The sequence below is a fragment of the Myiozetetes cayanensis genome, unplaced genomic scaffold (assembly GCF_022539395.1).
Source record: "Myiozetetes cayanensis isolate MyiCay16 unplaced genomic scaffold, myiCay2020 scf2-11, whole genome shotgun sequence".
NCBI lineage: Eukaryota > Metazoa > Chordata > Aves > Passeriformes > Tyrannidae > Myiozetetes > Myiozetetes cayanensis.
In genome coordinates this window covers 35914125-35935681 of record NW_026087411.1, presented here as the reverse complement: position 1 = coordinate 35935681, position 21557 = coordinate 35914125, and the positions used below count along the sequence as shown (strand labels likewise).

The window sequence follows — 21557 nt, the reverse complement described above, 5'->3', positions numbered from 1 at the left end:
TTCAAGGACAAGTATGATTAAAAAGGTTATAATTATTTCAAAAAGAAGATCTTGGTAGCCAACTACAGAGTGTGTGGGACAGAGGAAGGGCCCAAGGCCCTTCTCTCCCAGTGGGGTAGCTGCAGGAAAACAGCCTCTAAATACACAGATCTCTGCTCAGAGAGTATGTGGAAGCAAAAAAAACCAAAAACCTGTGTATGCGGATTCCCTGACTGCAAGCAACTTTACACTTTTACCTAAATCCATTTCTACACTGAGTGCATGATACAGCAATCTCTTAACTATTCAGGAATTTTTAAAAAAATCTAGCTTACATATATGGATATTAGAAAGCTTGCACTGTCAATTTTTCTCTCTTTGGTCCACATGGAACCGTCTGTTTTACAATCATATATTTTATTGGAAACTATACAGTAACTCACATTTTCTATTAATTACATAGAATTAGAATAGAACAATTACAATATGAAATGCTTTTTTAGTTTCAAGTGGTTCATCAATCAAGACTTTACCTTAAGCTACTATTTGCTAAGACAATTAGAAAAAAATTGTTTAAATTTCTTCTACTTTGTGTAGCAGATGTTCAACATAGTCTATTTAAACTTGTCTTTCTTAGAGGTGCGTTAAACTGCTCAAATAATTCAGACAATCTGCAAACAAGACTTCTGACAGATTGTGAAAAACACTCAATTAATACCATAACTTCTGAGATTAATTTTTCAATCAAGGCATTTATGCCCCCCCAAAAAAAAAAGAAAAAAAAAACAGGGGAAAAAAAAAACAACCACCAAAAAAATACCACATGAACTCAGTCTCCAGTGTTTATTTCCAAAATTAACATCTGTTTGGTCTTGGTTCAACTGTAAAACTCAATGTCCATTAAATGAAAGAATACAGTTCTTTTTCTGGTTTCGAGCCAGCGGGAGGAGGGGAGAAGAGATGTTATTCTAAGACTATTAATAATTAGTCCTTTAAACAACAATTGTATTCCTATTTGGAACAACAGATTTATTCCACTACACTATTTATTCTTCTGGATAGTAGATATAACAACAGAAAATGTTTTCCACATGGTTATTTCTTAAAATCCCATGATACCTGCATCATGTCCTGAATTGCAAAAATTAAAACAGACCAGCAGTTGAGTGGATCTCATCACAGTAAATCAAACACATCTTATCCTATAAACTGTATAGGTTCAGAAATATTAACACTATAAAATTTTCATACAGGTACTTCTGTACTTCAGGTGAGCGTTCAAAGATAAAACAAGGACATTAAACATGTAAGATTATATTAAATTCACCCCCAAACCCAAGTCAGATGTATTACCTATTCAGTAAAATTTGGGTAAAAATATATCATGTAACCCATGCAAAGACTACCACAACAAACAAAATTATCTAGTGTAAAACACAGAAACACAGAAGCCCAAACAGAAGTGTGGTAATTGAAGTATGACAACACAAGCACTAACTTAAACAGATACCATTTTGCTTCATCTTTAAATAATGATTTAGCCATCTTGCTATGCAATACACACCAGGTATGTCCTCCCAAAAAACCTTACTCTTTCAATTAAAATAACAGTTAGTTGACACATTAAATTTAAAACTGTGTCCTTTAGAAAGTTAGCATCTTTGTCAATTTCTCTTTTGTGCCAAATGATCTTTCGATAACATGGTAATAAAGACTCTTAAACCTTTTCATATGTTTAAATTAATTGAAGTCTTGGGCACAGGTTATATATAAAGAAATTAGGATGCAATTAAGCATAGTTATTAATGATTCTTAAATCTAATTGTTGTGACTACTATAGACCACAGACAAGGTCAACTCTACAACTCAGGAAACTTTGGCTTTAAAGAAAAAAATACCAGTTGAATTATAAGACTCCATAAAATTGCATAAAACTCCATAAAATTCATTTTTGTAATGACATAGCTTAATCATACTAAGCATCTTCATCCCTGTAAAAAACCATCTGTTTCCAAATTGATAAATTAAAAACATATCCCCCCAATAAAACACTAAATTTAAATTAGTAAATACAGTGAAAGCATACTAAGTAAAACTAAAAATACATAAATATAAAAAAAACCCCACTCTGCAAAACATTGTGCTTAAAAGGAAATCCAAAATGTAAAAGTCATTTCAGCAATTACTGCAGAGTGCTTACACTAACTGCATAAATGTCAAATGTTTAATTTCTGCTTATCAGCAGCAAGGTTCGAGTCACTGTACTCAGGATTTTTAGTCAAAATCACTTCTCTTTCAACTGTATGCATTACATGGAAAAAAGCTGGTGTCACCTAAAAAGTAAATAATGGAAGACAACCCATCTCTCTCCTAATCTGGCTAAAAGAATAAGTGGAGAACAGAAAAAAAGAAAAATCATTAACCTCACTGAGACAGTGAATTGCAAGAACATCTTTGCAGCAGCATGCGTGGACACAGGCCATCAGATGCTTGTTTCTTATCACTAGATCTAAGACAGTAAGTGTCATAGTTCGTATTTTTAGCAAAGAATTTTTCTTTCCTTTCCTCCTGCCTGTGTGTGTGTGCTCTGTGATGGGCCATTTTAGTTGAACAAAAGAATCACCCGGAGCCCTTAACGATGGAGATTTGTCTCCTTGACAACGAAGGGGGGAGTTGGCTGGTGTGTGACTGGAAGGGGGTGGAGGCTGGGGGGGGAGGAGACTCTCTCTCTCGCACTGCCGGGGTGAGAGGCTGCTGCGGGCTGCAGACACTGCCGGGCTCCTTTGTTTCTTTTCCTGTCGGAGGGGAGTTTCTGGCGGCTGCTCTTGGCTCACCTCTGGCTGACTACAAGCTCTGCTTACAACGGACCCTAATCAGCTGAAGTTTGTGAGTTTTCTTCCATTGGGAGAACTTTCTGTTTTATTGCTGTTGTTCCCCCCCCTCCCCCCTCCCCCCCCGGTGGCAGCCAAGGATCCAACAGCGCCACCTGGTGACGGGCACTGGACATTACAAGTTCAACTCCTTCAGTGATCCAACAGCGCCACCTGGTGACTATAATAGGACACTACAAGTTTTTTACACCTTCAGTGACCCAACAGCGCCACCTGGTGAATGGTACAGGACATTACAAATTTTGCATCTCCAGTGACCCGACGGCGCCCCCTGCTGACTGTGGTTGGAACAGCACCAAAGGGTGCAAGAAATTGAACTATTTCTTTTTTTGCCGGTTTATCAGTTTTGTTCTTGAAGGGGATTATTGGTGGGTATAGGAGTATTACTTAGTTATTTTACTTGAGTTTTTTTTTTCGTGTTCCTGTTAATACACACATACCTTTTAATAAAGGGCTGTTATTTTCCCTTTTCCATAATTTGTTTTCCTTCAATTGGAGCCTCTTAATTTTGGATTTATAATTGTTTGGAAAGAGAAGTTTGGGTCTTTTCCTCCTAATTCATCCTCAGCAAAAGACCCTTGTCTCATTTAAACTGGGACATCTTTTGGCGCCCAACGTGGGGCCCGAGAGAGGAAAAGTGGAAAAGGAATAACTGCCCTTGTGTGACTTGATATGTGTTTGTGAACCTATAGGCACCATGAAGTCTAAGATCGCTGCTTTTCTGTGGTATATAATTATGCCGAAATCTATGTCCCACCTGTCGATGTTTTTCAGCTCAGACACTATGACCCTCATTGCAATAAGTATGTTTGAGATCTCGCACTGGTTTTATGACATAGTAAACTCAGTACCTGTTATTTTCCTTCGGGATATGTTCTCAAGGATATATTACTGCCCTAACCTACACTGTCTCCTTTGGGGTTTTAAGGATAATGGCACCTATTCCTATGGAGAAACACAGGGGAGTATATTTGCCCAACCCTTCATACATTTTCCCTTTGGTTCCACTACAATAGCCTCTGAGAGATTTAAACTCTCTTTAGATGTAAGAGACATTTTACTTTTGGGGCTTCTCGTGCAAGGTGTCATATCTATTGCCACGGTGTCATATCTAATATTCGTAGTTAGGCCCAGGATTTACCAGGACCAAAAGGTGCTCGGTATGGTGCAGCCCTCACAGGGTAAAGGAAAAAATGAAAGTGAGAGGTCTGATACAAGGGTGACTCCAGATAAGGCCAGTTCCAAGGAACCAAACAAGTCAATGGAGGTTGCCCCTATCCAAAAGAGGAAATATAAGACCAAATCAGTTCGCCCAGTAGATGATGATGGGGAGGCAGGACCCTCACAGGTAGCCAACCCGGAGCCAGAAATCATCACTGAGTCCTTATCATATGACAACCTCCGGAAATTACGGTCAGATGTCCTTCGTCACTCGAATGAGCCCATACTGACCTGGATGATTCGAGTCTGGGACTCCACGGGTGATACCATAAACCTTGATGGCGGTGAAGCAAGGTTCTTGAGGTCTATTGCCCAGGATGTGGGCATTGAAGGGGCATTTGTGAGAGAATCAAAACCCCTGTCTCTCTGGGCACGGCTGCTGGACGCTGTGAGAGAAAGGTTCGTTTACAAAGAGGCTTTGCAGGCAGACCATTTGGTGAAGAGCTGGAATACCATGGAGGAGGGGATCCGACGCCTGAGGGAAATGGCACTGTTGGAGATTCTGTTTGGAAGGGATATGCAAGCTAATCACGATCCTGACAAGGTTAGATTTACACCATACATGTGGTGGACCTTCATACGTATGGGGCCATCTGCACACGTCAGTTACTTGACATCATTGGAGGCTGGGGAAAAGAGTGAGCCAGTGGCGGTTATAGCAAATAAACTTCGGATGTACGACAGTATGGTCCAAGGATCACTACAAGCCCGCGTTTCCTCTGTAGAGACCTCGATCAATAACCTGACTAACATAGCTACAAAATTACAAGATCAACAAGAGAAAATCCTAGAAAAGATTGAGAGAAACAGCTCCCAGGTGGCACCAGTGAGAACCGGGCGCCCCCCAGCTAGAGAGGGTAGACAGACCTCACGAACTGAGCTGTGGTATTTCCTATCTGGCCATGGAGAAGACATGAGACAGTGGGACAGGAAACCTACCCATGTTTTGGCAGCCCGAGTACAAGAGCTGAAGGACCAGAGAAAAACAAAGTCCGTGAAAGTGAGTGCAGTGCCAGTATCCCGTGGGCAGGGATCTGACCCACTAGAAGGTACCTCCCGCCGGTATTTGCAGACGGAAAACTGTGACGAGCAGGATAGAGACCAGTATTAGAGGGGCCCTGCCTCTAGCCAGGTAGAGGCACGGGACAACCGTGTCTATTGGACGGTGTGGATCCGATGGCCTGGCACATCAGACCCACAAGAATATAAGGCTTTGGTTGACACTGGCGCTCAATGTACGTTAATGCCCTCAGGACATGTGGGACCAGAGGCTATTTCCATTTCTGGGGTAACAGGAGGGTCGCAGCAGTTGACCGTGCTGGAAGCTGAAGTGAGCTTGACCGGGAAGGAGTGGCAGAAACACCCCATTGTGACTGGTCCAGATGCCCCATGTATCCTGGGCATTGACTACCTTAGGAATGGGTATTTCAAAGACCCCAAGGGACATAGATGGGCTTTTGGAATAGCTGCTGTGGAGACAGAAGCTGCTAAGCAGTTGAATTCACTACCTGGCCTCTCAGAGAACCCTTCTGCTGTGGGACTGTTGAAGGTTGAGGAACAGCGAGTGCCAATTGCCACTACAATAGTGCACCGTCGGCAGTACCGAACAAACCGAGACTCTGTGATTCCCATCCATAAGATGATCCGTGAGCTGGAGAGCCAAGGAGTGATCAGCAGGATCCACTCCCCCTTCAACAGCCCCATCTGGCCTGTGCGTAAGTCCGACGGAGAATGGAGACTGACTGTGGACTATCGTGGCCTGAATGAAGCCACCCCGCCATTGAGTGCTGCAGTTCCAGACATGTTGGAGCTCCAGTACGAGCTGGAGTCTAAGGCAGCGAGGTGGTACGCCACTATCGACATTGCGAATGCATTCTTCTCCATTCCCTTGGCAGCAGAGTGCAGGCCGCAGTTTGCTTTCACGTGGAGGGGTGTGCAGTACACATGGAACCGACTGCCCCAGGGGTGGAAACACAGTCCCACCATCTGCCACGGATTGATCCAGGCTACACTAGAGAAAGGTGAAGCCCCAGAACACCTGCAGTACATTGATGACATCATTGTATGGGGGGACACAGCAGAAGAGGTCTCTGAGAAAGGAAAAAAGATCATACAGATTCTCCTGGAAGCTGGGTTTGCCATTAAAAAGAGTAAAGTCAAGGGACCTGCCCGAGAGATCCAGTTCCTGGGGGTAAAGTGGCAAGATGGACGTCGTCAAATCCCGACTGAAGTCATCGATAAAATCACAGCAATGGCCCCACCAACTAGCAAGAAGGAAACACAAGCTTTCCTGGGTGCCATAGGTTTTTGGAGAATGCATATCCCCGAGTACAGCCAGATCGTAAGCCCTCTCTATCTGGTAACCCGCAAGAAGAATGATTTCCAGTGGGGTCCTGAACAACAGCAAGCATTTGAACAGATTAAACAGGAGATTGCCCATGCTGTAGCCCTTGGGCCAGTTAGGACAGGACCAGATGTGAAGAATGTACTCTACTCTGCATCTGGGGATAAGGGCCTCTCCTGGAGCCTCTGGCAGAAGGTGCCTGGAGAGACCCGAGGCCGCCCACTTGGATTCTGGAGCCGATGCTACAGGGGATCGGAAGCCAATTACACTCCAACAGAAAAAGAGATCCTAGCAGCTTATGAGGGAGTACAAGCTGCCTCAGAGGTGATTGGCACAGAAGAACAGCTCCTCCTGGCACCTCGGCTGCCAGTGTTGAGTTGGATGTTCAAAGGGAAGACGCCCTCTACTCATCATGCCACTGATGCCACCTGGAGCAAATGGACTGCCCTGATCACGCAGCGCGCCCGCATTGGAAACCCAAATCGCCCTGGGATCCTAGAAATCATCACGAACTGGCCGGAAGGTGAGGATTTTAGTCTAGCAGAAGAAGAAGAAGGAGAGCAGGTAGTACGGGCAGAGGAAGCCCCAGCATACAACCAACTACCAGAAGAAGACATACGCTACGCACTCTTTACTGATGGTTCCTGCCGTATTGTAGGGATGAAACGTAAATGGAAAGCAGCTGTATGGAGTCCCACACGACAAGTTGCAGAAGCTATGGAAGGAGAGGGTGAATCAAGCCAATTCGCAGAGCTCAAAGCTGTCCAGTTGGCATTGGACATTGCTGAACGAGAGAAGTGGCCAAAACTTTACCTCTACACGGACTCATGGATGGTGGCCAATGCCCTGTGGGGGTGGTTGGACAGATGGAAGAAGACCAATTGGAAACGTAGGGGAAAACCCATCTGGGCCGCTGATATATGGCAAGACATCGCTACCCGGGTAGAGAAGCTGATTGTGAGGGTCCGCCACGTAGATGCCCACGTGCCCAAAAATCGAGCCAATGAAGAACATCGCAACAATGAACGGGCAGACCGAGCTGCACAAGTTGAGGTGTCACAGGTGGACCTAGACTGGCAGCACAAAGGTGAACTGTTCTTAGCACGATGGGCTCATGATGCCGCCGGCCATCAAGGCAGAGATGCCACCTACAAATGGGCACGAGACCGAGGGGTGGATCTAACCATGGATGCTATCTCTCAGGTTATCCATGACTGTGAGACATGCGCTGCCATTAAACAGGCTAAGAGACTGAAACCCCTATGGTATGGTGGACGGTGGAATAAATACAGGTATGGGGAGGCTTGGCAGGTTGATTATATCACACTGCCACAGACCCGTCAAGGTAAGCACTATGTGCTCACCATGGTGGAAGCCACCACTGGATGGCTGGAGACGCATCCGGTGCCCCACGCCACTGCCAGAAATACCATCCTGGGCCTCGAAAAACAGGTCCTGTGGCGGCACGGCACTCCAGAGCGGATTGAGTCAGATAATGGGACACACTTCAAAAATAGTTTAGTTACCACCTGGGCGAAAGAGCATGGCATTGAGTGGGTCTATCACATACCATACCATGCAGCAGCTGCCGGGAAAGTTGAACGGTGCAATGGACTGTTGAAGACTACCCTGAAAGCATTAGGTGGAGGGACTTTCAAACACTGGGATCAACACCTAGCAAAGGCTACATGGTTAGTCAACACTAGAGGCTCCGTCAATCGAGCCGGCCCTGCCCAATCAGAGTCCCTTCACACTGTAGACGGGGACAAGGTCCCAGTGGTTCACATGAGAGGTATGTTAGGCAAAACAGTTTGGGTGAACCATGCCTCGAGCAAAGGCAAATCCATTCGTGGAGTTGTCTTTGCCCAAGGACCTGGTTGCACATGGTGGGTGATGCAAGAAGATGGAGAAACCCGGTGCATACCCCAAGGAGATATAATCTTAGGGTAAACAGGTCATAACTCTACCCATATTTGTATCTATATGTATTTGTGAATATGTACATAGTCTAGAATGATGTATGTATATGTGGAGTTAAAAAAGGTTCCATTTGATAGATGTATGGTGGCATGAGAAAAGGAAAAAAAAATTAGGGGTGGATAATGTCATAGTTCGTATTTTTAGCAAAGAATTTTTCTTTCCTTTCCTCCTGCCTGTGTGTGTGCTCTGTGATGGGCCATTTTAGTTGAACAAAAGAATCACCCGGAGCCCTTAACGATGGAGATTTGTCTCCTTGACAACGAAGGGGGGAGTTGGCTGGTGTGTGACTGGAAGGGGGTGGAGGCTGGGGGGGAGGAGACTCTCTCTCCGCACTGCCGGGGTGAGAGGCTGCTGCGGGCTGCAGACACTGCCGGGCTCCTTTGTTTCTTTTCCTGTCGGAGGGGAGTTTCTGGCGGCTGCTCTTGGCTCACCTCTGGCTGACTACAAGCTCTGCTTACAACGGACCCTAATCAGCTGAAGTTTGTGAGTTTTCTTCCATTGGGAGAACTTTCTGTTTTATTGCTGTTGTTCCCCCCCCTCCCCCCTCCCCCCCGGTGGCAGCCAAGGATCCAACAGCGCCACCTGGTGACGGGCACTGGACATTACAAGTTCAACTCCTTCAGTGATCCAACAGCGCCACCTGGTGACTATAATAGGACACTACAAGTTTTTTACACCTTCAGTGACCCAACAGCGCCACCTGGTGAATGGTACAGGACATTACAAATTTTGCATCTCCAGTGACCCGACGGCGCCCCCTGCTGACTGTGGTTGGAACAGCACCAAAGGGTGCAAGAAATTGAACTATTTCTTTTTTTTGCCGGTTTATCAGTTTTGTTCTTGAAGGGGATTATTGGTGGGTATAGGAGTATTACTTAGTTATTTTACTTGAGTTTTTTTTTTTCGTGTTCCTGTTAATACACACATACCTTTTAATAAAGGGCTGTTATTTTCCCTTTTCCATAATTTGTTTTCCTTCAATTGGAGCCTCTTAATTTTGGATTTATAATTGTTTGGAAAGAGAAGTTTGGGTCTTTTCCTCCTAATTCATCCTCAGCAAAAGACCCTTGTCTCATTTAAACTGGGACAGTAAGTTACAACCATAAAACCATCCATACAAACATATTCCCACTCCTCTCTTCCCTGAGCAGAGACTCAGCTCTAAGGAGACTGCTCCGCTGGCTCTCCACTTGTACAAGTTCTGACATCTCACAGGGTACATCTGAATTAGCACTTTAGTTCAGGTAAGGAGAGCACTTTTGCAACAAATCTTCCCATCACCATAGTTAATGCACTTCCAGTTGCTGCACGAAGCAGTCCCAGAGTGCAGAAACCTGGTTCCTTCCAGATGAAACTAAAAACCCCATGATGCACTCCAGGAGCACTACCAGTGCCAAAGGGGCACAGGAGCAGACAGGAGACGGTCCAAAGTAACACCCACTTCACTTTGGAAACACACTGGGTGTTGATAGGTATCAAATCCTAATTACCAATTATTTCATTTTCTGAATCTGCTCTCAGTGGGCTGCATTACTTGCTCAGGGAGGTCCAGCCAGACCTGATTGCACCTGAGGTTCACCAAGCTTCTCAGACATTGCTTCCTTTTGGATTCTGTGTCTTCTGTTGTCCAAAGTTCTCACCTCCAGCCTGTCATCTCTGCCCATTTGACCTTTCACACATAACAGTTTATTCTTCCTCTTGTCTCACCACACTGAAACATCTTCCCCTAAAGACTACTCAAAGGCCAAGTATGACCACAAATAAATTTAACTCTGGTATTTTCTTAATGTTGAGTAAAACAGTAATACCTCAATGGGTTCCTCATTTAAGCACACACAGAAAAACAGGGTTTTGAAGCCAAATGTGTAGCATCACATCTGATTCTTCAGTGCTCAACAGCAGGGATAAAAACACACAAACATATAGCCCTCAGCCCAATATTACTGGATACAGCACTAAGAATAATAAAGCAAACATTTTCTTACTGCATTTCAAAGCCATTAAGAATTGTATCACAGCACCCTAACATACCCTGTCTTCTCTAGCCTCTCTCTAGCAGAATCTCAATTCAGAGAGAGATCTCCAGCTCAACTTTTAGTCCTCCCCTCTCACTCCCACATTCAGGTTGCTTAACTCGCCTTTGTAATGACCTATCTCATTACACAGCTCCTCAGAACCGTTCTTCATTCCCGTACTTGCAAGTCATCCTCATACTCCTTGACTGGGCTGTGAATCACAAAGAGAGATAGGATTTTTTTCTTGTATCACAAACCATTCTGACTGCTGAAAGGGACAATTTTAAAAGGTCCAAGGCTATATCCGCACGACCAAATAATTTGGCAAAATAAAAACAGATCAGTCAATTTAAGCAGCTGATGTCCAGGTCCCTATGTCCCCAGCAGGTAGGGTTTACAAGATTTATTTCAAGGTAAATTCAGTCTGGAGTCTCAGATTAAACGGTGCACCATACATGTGGTCCAGTCCAAAAGACTGGTCACTGGGGCTGGAGTTCACTTGGTGTCCACCTGGAAAAGAGATCCCATGCTCACCTTCCTTCAGGTGGAACCTGCTTTGTACCTACCAAAACACTCCTGGGAATTGAGCCAATGAGTATCAACTGCTGATGATCAGAGAATTCACTTTAAAAGTGTAACAGCATGTTAGCTTATGGAAGGAAGGCAGCTTTACCCAATCCCATGATGCTTCTTAGTAAAGAGAGAGAATATTTAGCTGCCAAAATAGGAAGCGTCTACTGAGCATATTCCAATTTTAAGAATTTAGATTAAGGTTAGATACTATGTCTTGGTAACATTTAAAAAATGAACTTAACTTTGATTCTCTTGAGCAAGGTCAGAGTAAAAGTTGTAATTACATGAAATGTATAACCATTGAATTAAATGCTTAGAAATTCTTGACATCGTAAAACACACTGCACTTTTCCTTTTGTCTTCAGAAACAATCAAAGCAAACACTTTAACCCACCAACAACCAGAGTTAAGTCAGACACAGAAAATTAATGACAATACTAGATCTAAGTAAAAAAAAAAAACAAAAACACTAAAAACCAACAGTAACTTATAGCAAGAAATGAAAAAAAAAAATCCCCATATAAATTCACTCGAAGTTATTTAAGATAAGGGAAAATGCATTTCATGAAATGTCTTTAATTAGAAAACAATTACTGACAAAACTAACATCAAAATGCCAACTCCGTGGGCTTTTCTTCAATTAATAGACAGTAAAACAGCATGAGGAGAAAAACCTTTATTTTACATTTCAGAATTTCAAATATTAAGACATTGAGTTTCACTGTACATTGTCCTTTTCTGGTCCCTGGTGATTAATATATGCATATCCAGTGCTCACAGAGTTGATACCAGGGTGTAACAAGAACAATCAATAAGACATGAAGGAACAGATGTCACATAAAAGAAAATTATTTGGAGCATCCTAATCATTTGAAAGAAATTTATATGAAATAGCGGAAAAAGGAAATCAGATCTCCAGACTGAGTAAATAACAAGATGGGAAGGAAAAATAATTTAAAATTTTATATAGTTCCTGCCACATAAAATTTTATTTGTTATAAATACAAGCATATACTCCAAAATAGGAAGTAGGCCTTAAGCTTCGCATAGTTTAGCTCATCTACAATACCCATAATGCATCCTGAAATACAATTTATGCAGGAACAATAAAAGAATAACAAACTTATTCTCTAATTCTCTTGGCTTCTTTGACGTTTAATGTCAATCTGCAATAACAAAGCCAATAATGATCTTTGTCTTCACACACTGCTATTGAAACAAAGCATTTCTTTGTAAATTAAAGGGTAATTTTGTATCCACTATTTCAGGCTAAATCTTCCTGGGCTAGAATCACAGAAACTCATGGCATAAGTCACCCTAAAATCCAGATCACCTTCTCTCTGCAAGAGAGAATACGTTGTTTTTTTAAAATAATCATATGTGCAACCACAACCTAAAGCAGAGTAGCATGAAGCACGGAAGATTTCATCCAAAGTTCATTACATATGAATGCCAGATATTTCTAGAAGTTTCCCATTCAAAGCTTAATATACAGCAACCTTCCCAAATTTGTAAATCACATGGGGACACATTATAAAGTGACATCTCAAGAATTCACAGGAATTCAAAAGTAAGAGAAAATCATAGTTTACACTGGCTTATAATTATTCTTTAATCACATGACTTCCAGGTCTGTGAAGTAATTAGGTGCGTGCTGAGCTTTATGCAAGTACTATGTGGATTTTACTGGGACTACTTGCATTTGTAATACAAGCTGAAACACACTGAATGATTTTGGCATGTAGGAAGTTTCGCACAAAGTGTCACATCTGCAGCAGCTTCCAGGCAAGCGTCTACTGTGCACCTGTATTACTACCTCTTCCAGCTGCCACAACAGCCTATTTAGTCTGATACACAGGTAACAGCAGCTGCAACAACAAGGTTAAGTGGGAATTACAGAGTCCAACTTCCTCCTTACTGTGGGTTACCCCTATAAACAGAGGCAGTGCTGAGGGTTAAGTATTGAAAACACCAAGGCCTTAATGGCCACTAATTCCATATGGTCAGATCAACTTGCTGCAGACCCGAAGATAAATCAAGAGCGTTCATATGTGTAACCATGTAATACCATTGCACACAGTGTACAATATCAGAAGAACCTTCCATTAAAAGGTAGAACTTACCCCTCTTCTGTACCCAGCCTTCCTTCACAATGGTAACATCGCTCATGATGACTCCACTCTGAACCCCCAACTCAAAAGAGTATTTCTTTGAGTTATCAGCTTGTCTGTTTGGCTTCTTTTCTGCAGCTCTTCACAATTTCTACTGATGAGTCAGCCTGGAAGGAAATATTAGAGAAAGCATTTAAGTCTTTTCTGTTTTTCTCACTTGACAGCCAACAAAAAAAGTCTTTGTTGATGTATTTCACTGACTGAGCTCACATTAAAAATCTGCCTTTTTTTTAATTAACCATATAACAGAATCATGTTTTTAGTCTTACAGCACATTTTCCACAAACACTGCAATACTAAAAAGCAGCAGAATGTGTTAAATTTTAAGTCGTACAGTACTTTTATAAAATGTGCACAACAGAATTCACTCCTGCTAATGCACAGGATGCTCTTATATTAAAGGCTGCTGGTTCTGATCCACAGCTCCAACTCTGAACATACAGGAGCTTTACCCATTCCAACATTTGTCAGAATCTATGCAATGGACAAGTGGATCCTTTATTATGGGTACATTGATCATATCAAGAGTGCAAGAAAGTGGAAAGAAAAGTCCTGTAAAGAAGTTTAAAACCAAAGTTTTAACTATTATGGAAACAGCTATTTTCTTAATTGTTAAAAAAACGTAGTAACCAGTTTGCCAACCATGTAATTAGGTTTTTTAATGCTTTATTAAAAAAAAAAAAAAAAGGAAGGTAAAGACTACAGAATTGCAACATTCTTCCTACTTCCAGTATCACTTCCTTATAGCCAATACAAATCCTTAACTTACAGGAGTTTTTTAAAAATCATCATAATCTCCAAGTACACAAGCTAGAAAAAAAACAAACCGATGTTTAGCTTATGAAAAGAAGGAGCACACATTCTCTCAAAGCTTTAAGCTAAGCAGTGACAGGAGTGCTCTTTCCCCTACAAAGCTCAGCTTGCAGGACACAGAAGGGAAGTTAGTCCTGGAACAGGACATACCATGCTCAGAAGCCACAACTCTCTCTTTTGACCACCACATTCCCAGAGTACCTAACAGCTGTGAAGAAGAGATAAATAGCACTAAAATCAAGTAGGAAGAGATGCCAGAGGGCAGGAGAGGTTTCCTTTTGGCAGCAAACTGCCTTTCCCCTCCATCCTTCAAAACAAACAGAAGCACTCAAATTATGCTCATCCAGAAAAGGGTGGGAAAACAAAAAATGGGACTTTTCTAATAGTAGAGGAACACCCTTCTACAGCTGCATACACAGGAGCATGCATGTGCACAGTGCCAGCACAGACCTATACACAAGTTCAGTGTTATGAAATGCAGCCCATACATATCCATTTAGTAGACTGACCAACAAATGTAAACACAATAGAAACAAATCTGTCCGTGTTAGAAGCTATCTGTGCAACAAACTAATGAAGAAAGGACTGGCAAATAAGCTGTTTTAAAGCTATCAATTACAAGCTAAAAATTGAACCATTATTGACATGCAGGTTATTTCTTATTTATGATTTGAAGAATGTGTATTTGCACCACACAGCAGCTAGATGGAAGGCTACTTCTGTATGGATGCTGTAGTATGCAAAATAAAACTTGGTATGAGTATTTTTTTCAAGTGGTATGCAACAAAAAAATACAGTACAACCTGACCTTACAGAAACACTTGCATGTCCATTTCAGTCCTGCTTTCACTGAACTGTTGTTTTAAACACACAATATTTCAGCTGCATAAAAGTAAAAACCACAATGCTAAACTCGTTAATACTGCAAAGTTTAAGTAGCATTGACTACAGTGTCTCTAAGGCACCCCAATGGCACTGGCAGATATGACAGTAAGACCTGTGCAGGTGACACACAACCTTTTGCACTGGCATCATACCCTGTTGCCTCTAGAAGGACACCGGACACCTGGGTCCATGCAACCACATCATCCCTTAAGACTTAAATACTGTTTAAGCTTTCATAAGAGTTAAAAGAAAATGTTATTTACAAGTTTTTGGAAGGACATGAAACTGCTTTACTGATGGTAATTGATCTGACTTAACTTTAGCTGTTAAAACATCATATTATATGCAGAAATAACCAGAGCATACATTTCCACATCCTTCACCTTACTAGTGTGAGAGTTAATTTCTGGTTCATATGTTATCAGAACTTTTGTTTGCATGCTTCAGACAAGATAAGCAAGTCTATCAGCTGTGCATGAAAAGAGATCTGACAGATTAAGACATGTGCCTGAAAGCAGGCTGCTGTTTTGCTGTTCTGGATCACTGCAGCACAGTATCAGCTCTTATTACAAACACATAAATCTTTACAAAACCCAGAGGTGGGTGTCAAACAACTGTGACCTAGGAGCAGCTGTTCTGTGAAGGAAGCGTAGGCACATCAGTTTCCAAATACCCAGCTTAAGTTCAGTTTTCTACAAAACTTTCACTGCATTCTTAGAGCAGTGAACACAATTGAATTTTCTTCTTCCAGCTATAAAGACACATGGGCTGGTATATGCTGCACTATGTTTTACCCTTTTGGCAAATTTAATGTCCTTTTCAATTTTGGTGTGCACCTGTAAAAAGTGAAATAATTTATCGTTATTGGTAGAGACACAGAAATAAGAAATTAACCTCTGTACTAAGGAGCAATAATCGTCTGCCCACATACTGATCATTCACGTAAACATACTGATCAATCAGTTCATGATTTCAGTAGATACACCGTTTTAATGAATTTAGGTTTGAAGCTCTCTATTTACCCACTGATTTAGTGTTACACAATGAAAATTTGTTCTATGACATGATTTTCATGTTAGTGTCCCACCAACCTCCAGTGTGTATGTCTGTAGACTTGCATGCCACCCATCACATACACTACTTTACTGAATTTTGAACAAAATCCCCCAAAGTACAAAAATCATATATATATGGTGACAAAATTAACTACATTATCTCCTATTCAGTTTCACAATATTACCAGAAACAACTTTAGAATTATCAAGTTTTATGGTTGTACTGATTGCTCCATTCGTGGGTAATTAAAAGTCAAGCTGAATTACATAGGAAGCTAAAGGAGATAAATCAAAGAACTAAAGGACTAATGAAAATAAAGGTTCTACGTTCACACTACACTTTCAAGAAGCCATTTGCGAGCATCTGTCATATTATCCCTTAATAAATTCCTTTGAGGCTTTCTAAAAGCTGTACTCCTTTACTCTGAAAGTCACTCAGTAAAGCTCCAGAAGAGCAGAATTTTAAGAATTACTTATCATGACAATAACTGACCTTAAAGAAAAAGTCATACAGAAACCTTTCTTGAAGATGTACTAAATAATTCGTATAAATGTAAAGAAGTTGTCTGAAACACATGGAACAAGAACTCTCACAAGAAAATAGTATTTCAACTATAGTTTAAATACTTCAAGAAGTAATGTTTATTCTGCACATCTGGCATGGAATTTAAATACTAGTTAGCAATCAACTCTGCTCTCCCAATGCACTTCAAGTTTCAGCAGCTGGTATGTAGTAATTTTTACAGTTTACCTTACTATTTTATAGGATGAACCCAGCGAAACAGGGGAAAAAATATATAAGAACTGAAGTTGAACACATTTTGCATTACAGATGTTTCCTACAGGGAAGAACTTCCTTTGGATTTTTATATCTTCCAGCAACTAAAGAACAAGTTGGATCGTTTTTTGTTATCCTGCAGGTTATCAGACAGAACTTGGATGGAAGACACTTTTCCAACAGTATATTGTATGTATTCTGCAGACAGTATCAGACAATCATGTATATGCATAATACATACAACAATCTACCGTCTGCACTGATGCAGGTGTAAAAATTTACTCCATTACAGCCAGTGATGTGAAGAATTTAGGGACACAGTTTAGTGGTGGACTTGGTAGTGTTAGGATAATGGTTGGACTCAATCTTAAGGGTCTTTTCCAACCTAAGAGATTCTATGATTCTATGCATACACCTGCTGGTTTGGGGGTTTTTTTAATCTCATAAAAAATGTAAAACTTTCCCTTTCTGCTTTAGGAAGTTATTAGGCCACTTCTATAGTGTTAAATAAAACAAGTCAGCCCATTTCTAAAGAGCTAGTAGTATACTTAAAAGTTTCTAGTTGTAGAGGCTGCAAAGGCAACTTTCTGACCAAAGATTAAGCAGAAACTATTACATGCAACAGAGTTCCAGATCCCTCAGCTAAGGCTCACAGTTTTCCCAAGCTGTGGTAAAAACTCTCCAACACCACCTCAGTTTTCATCCTGCACTTAAAGAATAAGAGCAATATGGAGAAGAACCAACTCGCTTCATGACGCTACCATATCGGAACTATAAGATCAACAATTAAAATGAGCAATGGACCATTCAGTAGGAAGACAGCTTTTCCTCAACTTCTGCTTTAAAATTCAAGGAGGCTCTCATGCCCATCACAGCAGTCAGGTACCTACACAAACATTGTAGATGGTTAGAAGGAAGGAAATCCCTTCCAAACAAAAGAACTAAAATCTGTGGTTCAGGTCTACACTCAACAACCAGTATGTGCAAGGGAATTGTCACTGAGATTCATAAGAACAGACAACACTCCCTTGGAATCTGGGCATCTTCCCATTTCCCCCACGACAAGAGACAGATGAGTAAAGAAGACAGCACCCATGAATTCAGTGTAAATTGTATGATTCAGGTCTCTGTTGTAAGAACTTTCATAAACACAGGCTTCTACTTTCAACAATTTTGGAGCTGAGAAAAAACAGATACTCTCACATTTACAAACTCAAGTTACCACAGAGTACACCAACAGGATCAGTTTCAGTGGTTTCAGAAATGATCCCCATAACTTCTTGTACCATTATCAACAAAATGAATCATCCAACCTTGTTCTCTTAATATATAAGAAAACTACCATTTTCCCTTTTTACAAGTAATCATTTGTTTAGTAAAATGTTTGGGGAAAATCAGCAAGTGAATCTTTCTGATTCACTTTGCCTGACTCACTGGGATTCTTTGGTCCCCCATGTAGGCAGAGCCAAATTTCATCATCCCTATCTCCTTATTTCTCAGAAAGTTAACTGAAAAATTCTGTGCATGCACCCACAAAACACACATCAACAACAACAAAAAAAAAAAGTTCTCAGTCATCCTCTAGTAGCTTTCATCACACAAGCATTTGTTTCCTTGCTTTGGGGGCTTTTTTTTTTTTTTTTTGTAGCAGATCAAGCTCTTAAGAGATGTTTTCAAATTTAAGTTTGAATCCTCCAAAACAACCGAGCAGGCTGTAACTGTTTCCAATGCTGGTTGCAGTCACACAGAAATTCAAAAAGAAAAGGTTCTAAACTAAAAACAGAACTGTCTTTAGGAATGGAAGCTGCGATCCAGGTTTTATTTATATGAAAAATGCATGCATATCCTCTTCCCCTAGCAAAGCTGTTATCTAGAAGTCAGGCCACACAATTAGAGGATATATTGCACATCATCAAAAATTACACAAAAGACTATGTTGCAGAGATTTCTACAAAACATGCTAAATCAAAGTAGACCATATTGTTAATGAAAGAATCACATTTAGGTGAGTGCTTTATCTAAAAAGTATATAGTATTTATACAGACTTTTACAAACTACCTATGGAATTCTAGTTATACTGACTGATTTAAATACTACCACTGTTTAGACTGAGAAAAAGAAACCTCTAAGCCAGTAGTATTTGTCCAACTTATTAGAGCCAATTAAAAAGTTTTAAAAAATAAACAAGTAAAAAAAAAACCACAATACTGAACCAACAAAAAAAAAAGGATTAACTAATTTGACAAGACAGAGAAACAAAAAAGGGGATTATTAAGTAGACACTTTACAGATTTTAAAATAATATAAAAATTTCCAAGATATGTCCATGTTGGCATTGCAAATACCTTTTAAACTATATTTCATACTAGAAGACTCATTATCTTTAAGAATATTGGTATCAAAAACTTACTCCTAAAAATTTTATTTCATAAGTTTTGATTTGGAATACTGAGGAGTATAATATGAAAATGGCCTTGCCTACATCTTGTGGTAAGGAAAAACAACATAGTTTATAAATGATAAATAGCTCTTTTTAAAGTATGCTTACGTGTATGCTCAATATTTTCAGTGTTCTATTTTCACTTTCAGTATGCCAAAACGCTGCACATAACTAATATATTCTCAAATAAGCCTAGTTAGAAGACTACAGGCACACTGAAATATTAATATACAAGTGAGATGTTTTATTTAGATTCTGCATCTGAGTAAGTTTATCAGGGAAGAAACTATCATTCTGTATTTCGTTTCCTATTATAATGACAAAGCAAGTTATTTTAAGGGGCAAAGGTATAATTAAATAAGGTGAACAAAGCCACCCTTGCCTTTGTTTACCAAGGTATAAAGGAAGTTTCTAAATGTAACTAAATTGTTTCTTTAGAATCCCACGTGAAACATTAACAACCCATTGTTTTGCCTTGTGTTTATTGACAAAAATGCTTTAAATCCTTTCTGTCTCCTCTAATCACATGAAACAATAGCCAAAAAGCAGACATAAGCAGTGATAAAACTTACTAAAGTACATGTCTGAAATTTAACCAAACAATACATTTCAAGTAGAAAAATTAACGAAAAAATGCATTTCAAGAGAGGAGGGCTAAAATTATGCATCAAAAAAAGTTACTAAGACAATGAGCCTGGGAGTCTTGAGACTTAGAGGAAGTCAAATCAAGTATTAGCTGAGCTGAGTGTCACAACTATGACAATGTTACTCCACTCAACCCTTCAAAATACATGTAATAAGTTTAACCTGCCAAGGATTAATGTAGGAATACTCATTCTCATCTTTTTTAAACAAAGTTCCTATGCCCTTTAAAAATATAGTTTCAAAATTAGTCAAGAAGTAAAGAAAAATTAAACTTAAGTTCCACATTTTTAAAAACAAACTAAAATTGAGTTTTGATATCTAAAAACCTCATTTAAAAAAAAAAAAAGTAACCTAATTTTCAAAAGTTCAAAGAACCTGGAAAGTCCTACTCATTCTGAAATAAAGGATTTTAAAATGTATCTTCCAAGAGATACAAAACAAAGTTTCACTAAACTCACATATTTAATTATTTCTATGATAGTAACTTTTCTGAAGCAAAACTTCATATTGTGTACAAAACACCAAGTACACTGAATAAATACCAGAAATATGTCAAGTGCTATGAGTAACAAGAAAGTACCGAGAAAAAAGCGTTCTCAAACCATTAACATAGAAGATGAGAAAAGTTCAATGACTTGTCTACCAAGCAGTTTTCTTTTAAACTCTTACACGGTAGATTTTATTTATTATCTCTACATTGAACAAATCAAATCCTGAATTGTCTTGCAACAACAGGAATGAACTTTGTGATTTCTTCCTACAGAGCAATCAAACATTGCTGAACATCCTAACTGTCAAATTCTGACACTGCAACATGACTAGAACATAATCAATTTCTAACCTAAAACCTCTGGACTTTCTTGTTCACCTTCAAAAAGCACTATTCTCATCAACTGGACATCTGAATTTCCTAAGGACAGAAGGAATTCTCTACAACCTTAAATGAAGATTGTGTATTTTTCAAGGGTATACTGTTGCTTATACACAGATGCAGAGCTCACTAGACTGAAGGTCTTTTGCAAATGTTACATGGAAAGATAAATTACATGAAACACATACAACCTTAATTCTCTGTCTCAAAGTGTGTCAATACATTTAGGAAAGGATATAATAATATCAATAAAAATAATTTCATGAGGCAAGCTGCACCAATTGCATATCTCAAGAAGGACACTAAATGCTTAGAGAAGAAAATAAACGTGTGCTGGTAGAAACCTGTTTGCAAGATTGCTGGGACTCAACTGAGAAACAATGTATTAATTCTGTGGTGTTAAACCAGCTGTACAAGAAGGTTTTGACTGTTATACACTACCATTCCAGAGCTACAAAAAGGCAATGGTCAGACCTTCATTGATCTCAGTAAAGCTGAAACAGGCTCTTAATCTCTGGTGCTGCTATAGCAGGCACTCAAACAACTTTACCACATGGACAAGGCAGGAAAGTCTGGCAAACCATGTTGTCAAGTAATTCAAACATGCACATGAAATATTGAGGTCCCAGCTGCATTTTTAAGAGAATTTAAAAATCGTTACTGTTCTTTAGTCAGGATATTACAAAGAAAAATGTCACAGGGCGACAACGTATTCTTAATGCCATGTTTGATCAGTATGACTCACTCTTAGACACTCACATACAAATACATGGAAAAAGAGGATTGGTTGAGATGGATTCAACATGCATTAATTTATTTAACCTAAACATAACAAGTGTTGACAAAAATAGTATCAAAAATCAAAGGAACATTTAAAGTGAGCAAAAGTAAGTAC

At 40.0% G+C, this 21557-nt stretch overlaps 1 protein-coding gene across 1 annotated transcript in view; it reads right to left on the bottom strand.

Moving 5' to 3' along the window:
- The window catches only part of AKT3 (AKT serine/threonine kinase 3), a 158900-nt gene that overhangs the window by 132949 nt on the left and 4394 nt on the right, over positions 1 to 21557 (bottom strand). The window contains exon 2 of the mRNA XM_050315210.1: positions 13127 to 13281. Within this exon, the coding sequence (XP_050171167.1) occupies positions 13127 to 13172 (46 nt within the window). The 5' untranslated portion in view covers positions 13173 to 13281. The remainder of the gene's footprint in view (positions 1 to 13126; positions 13282 to 21557) is intronic.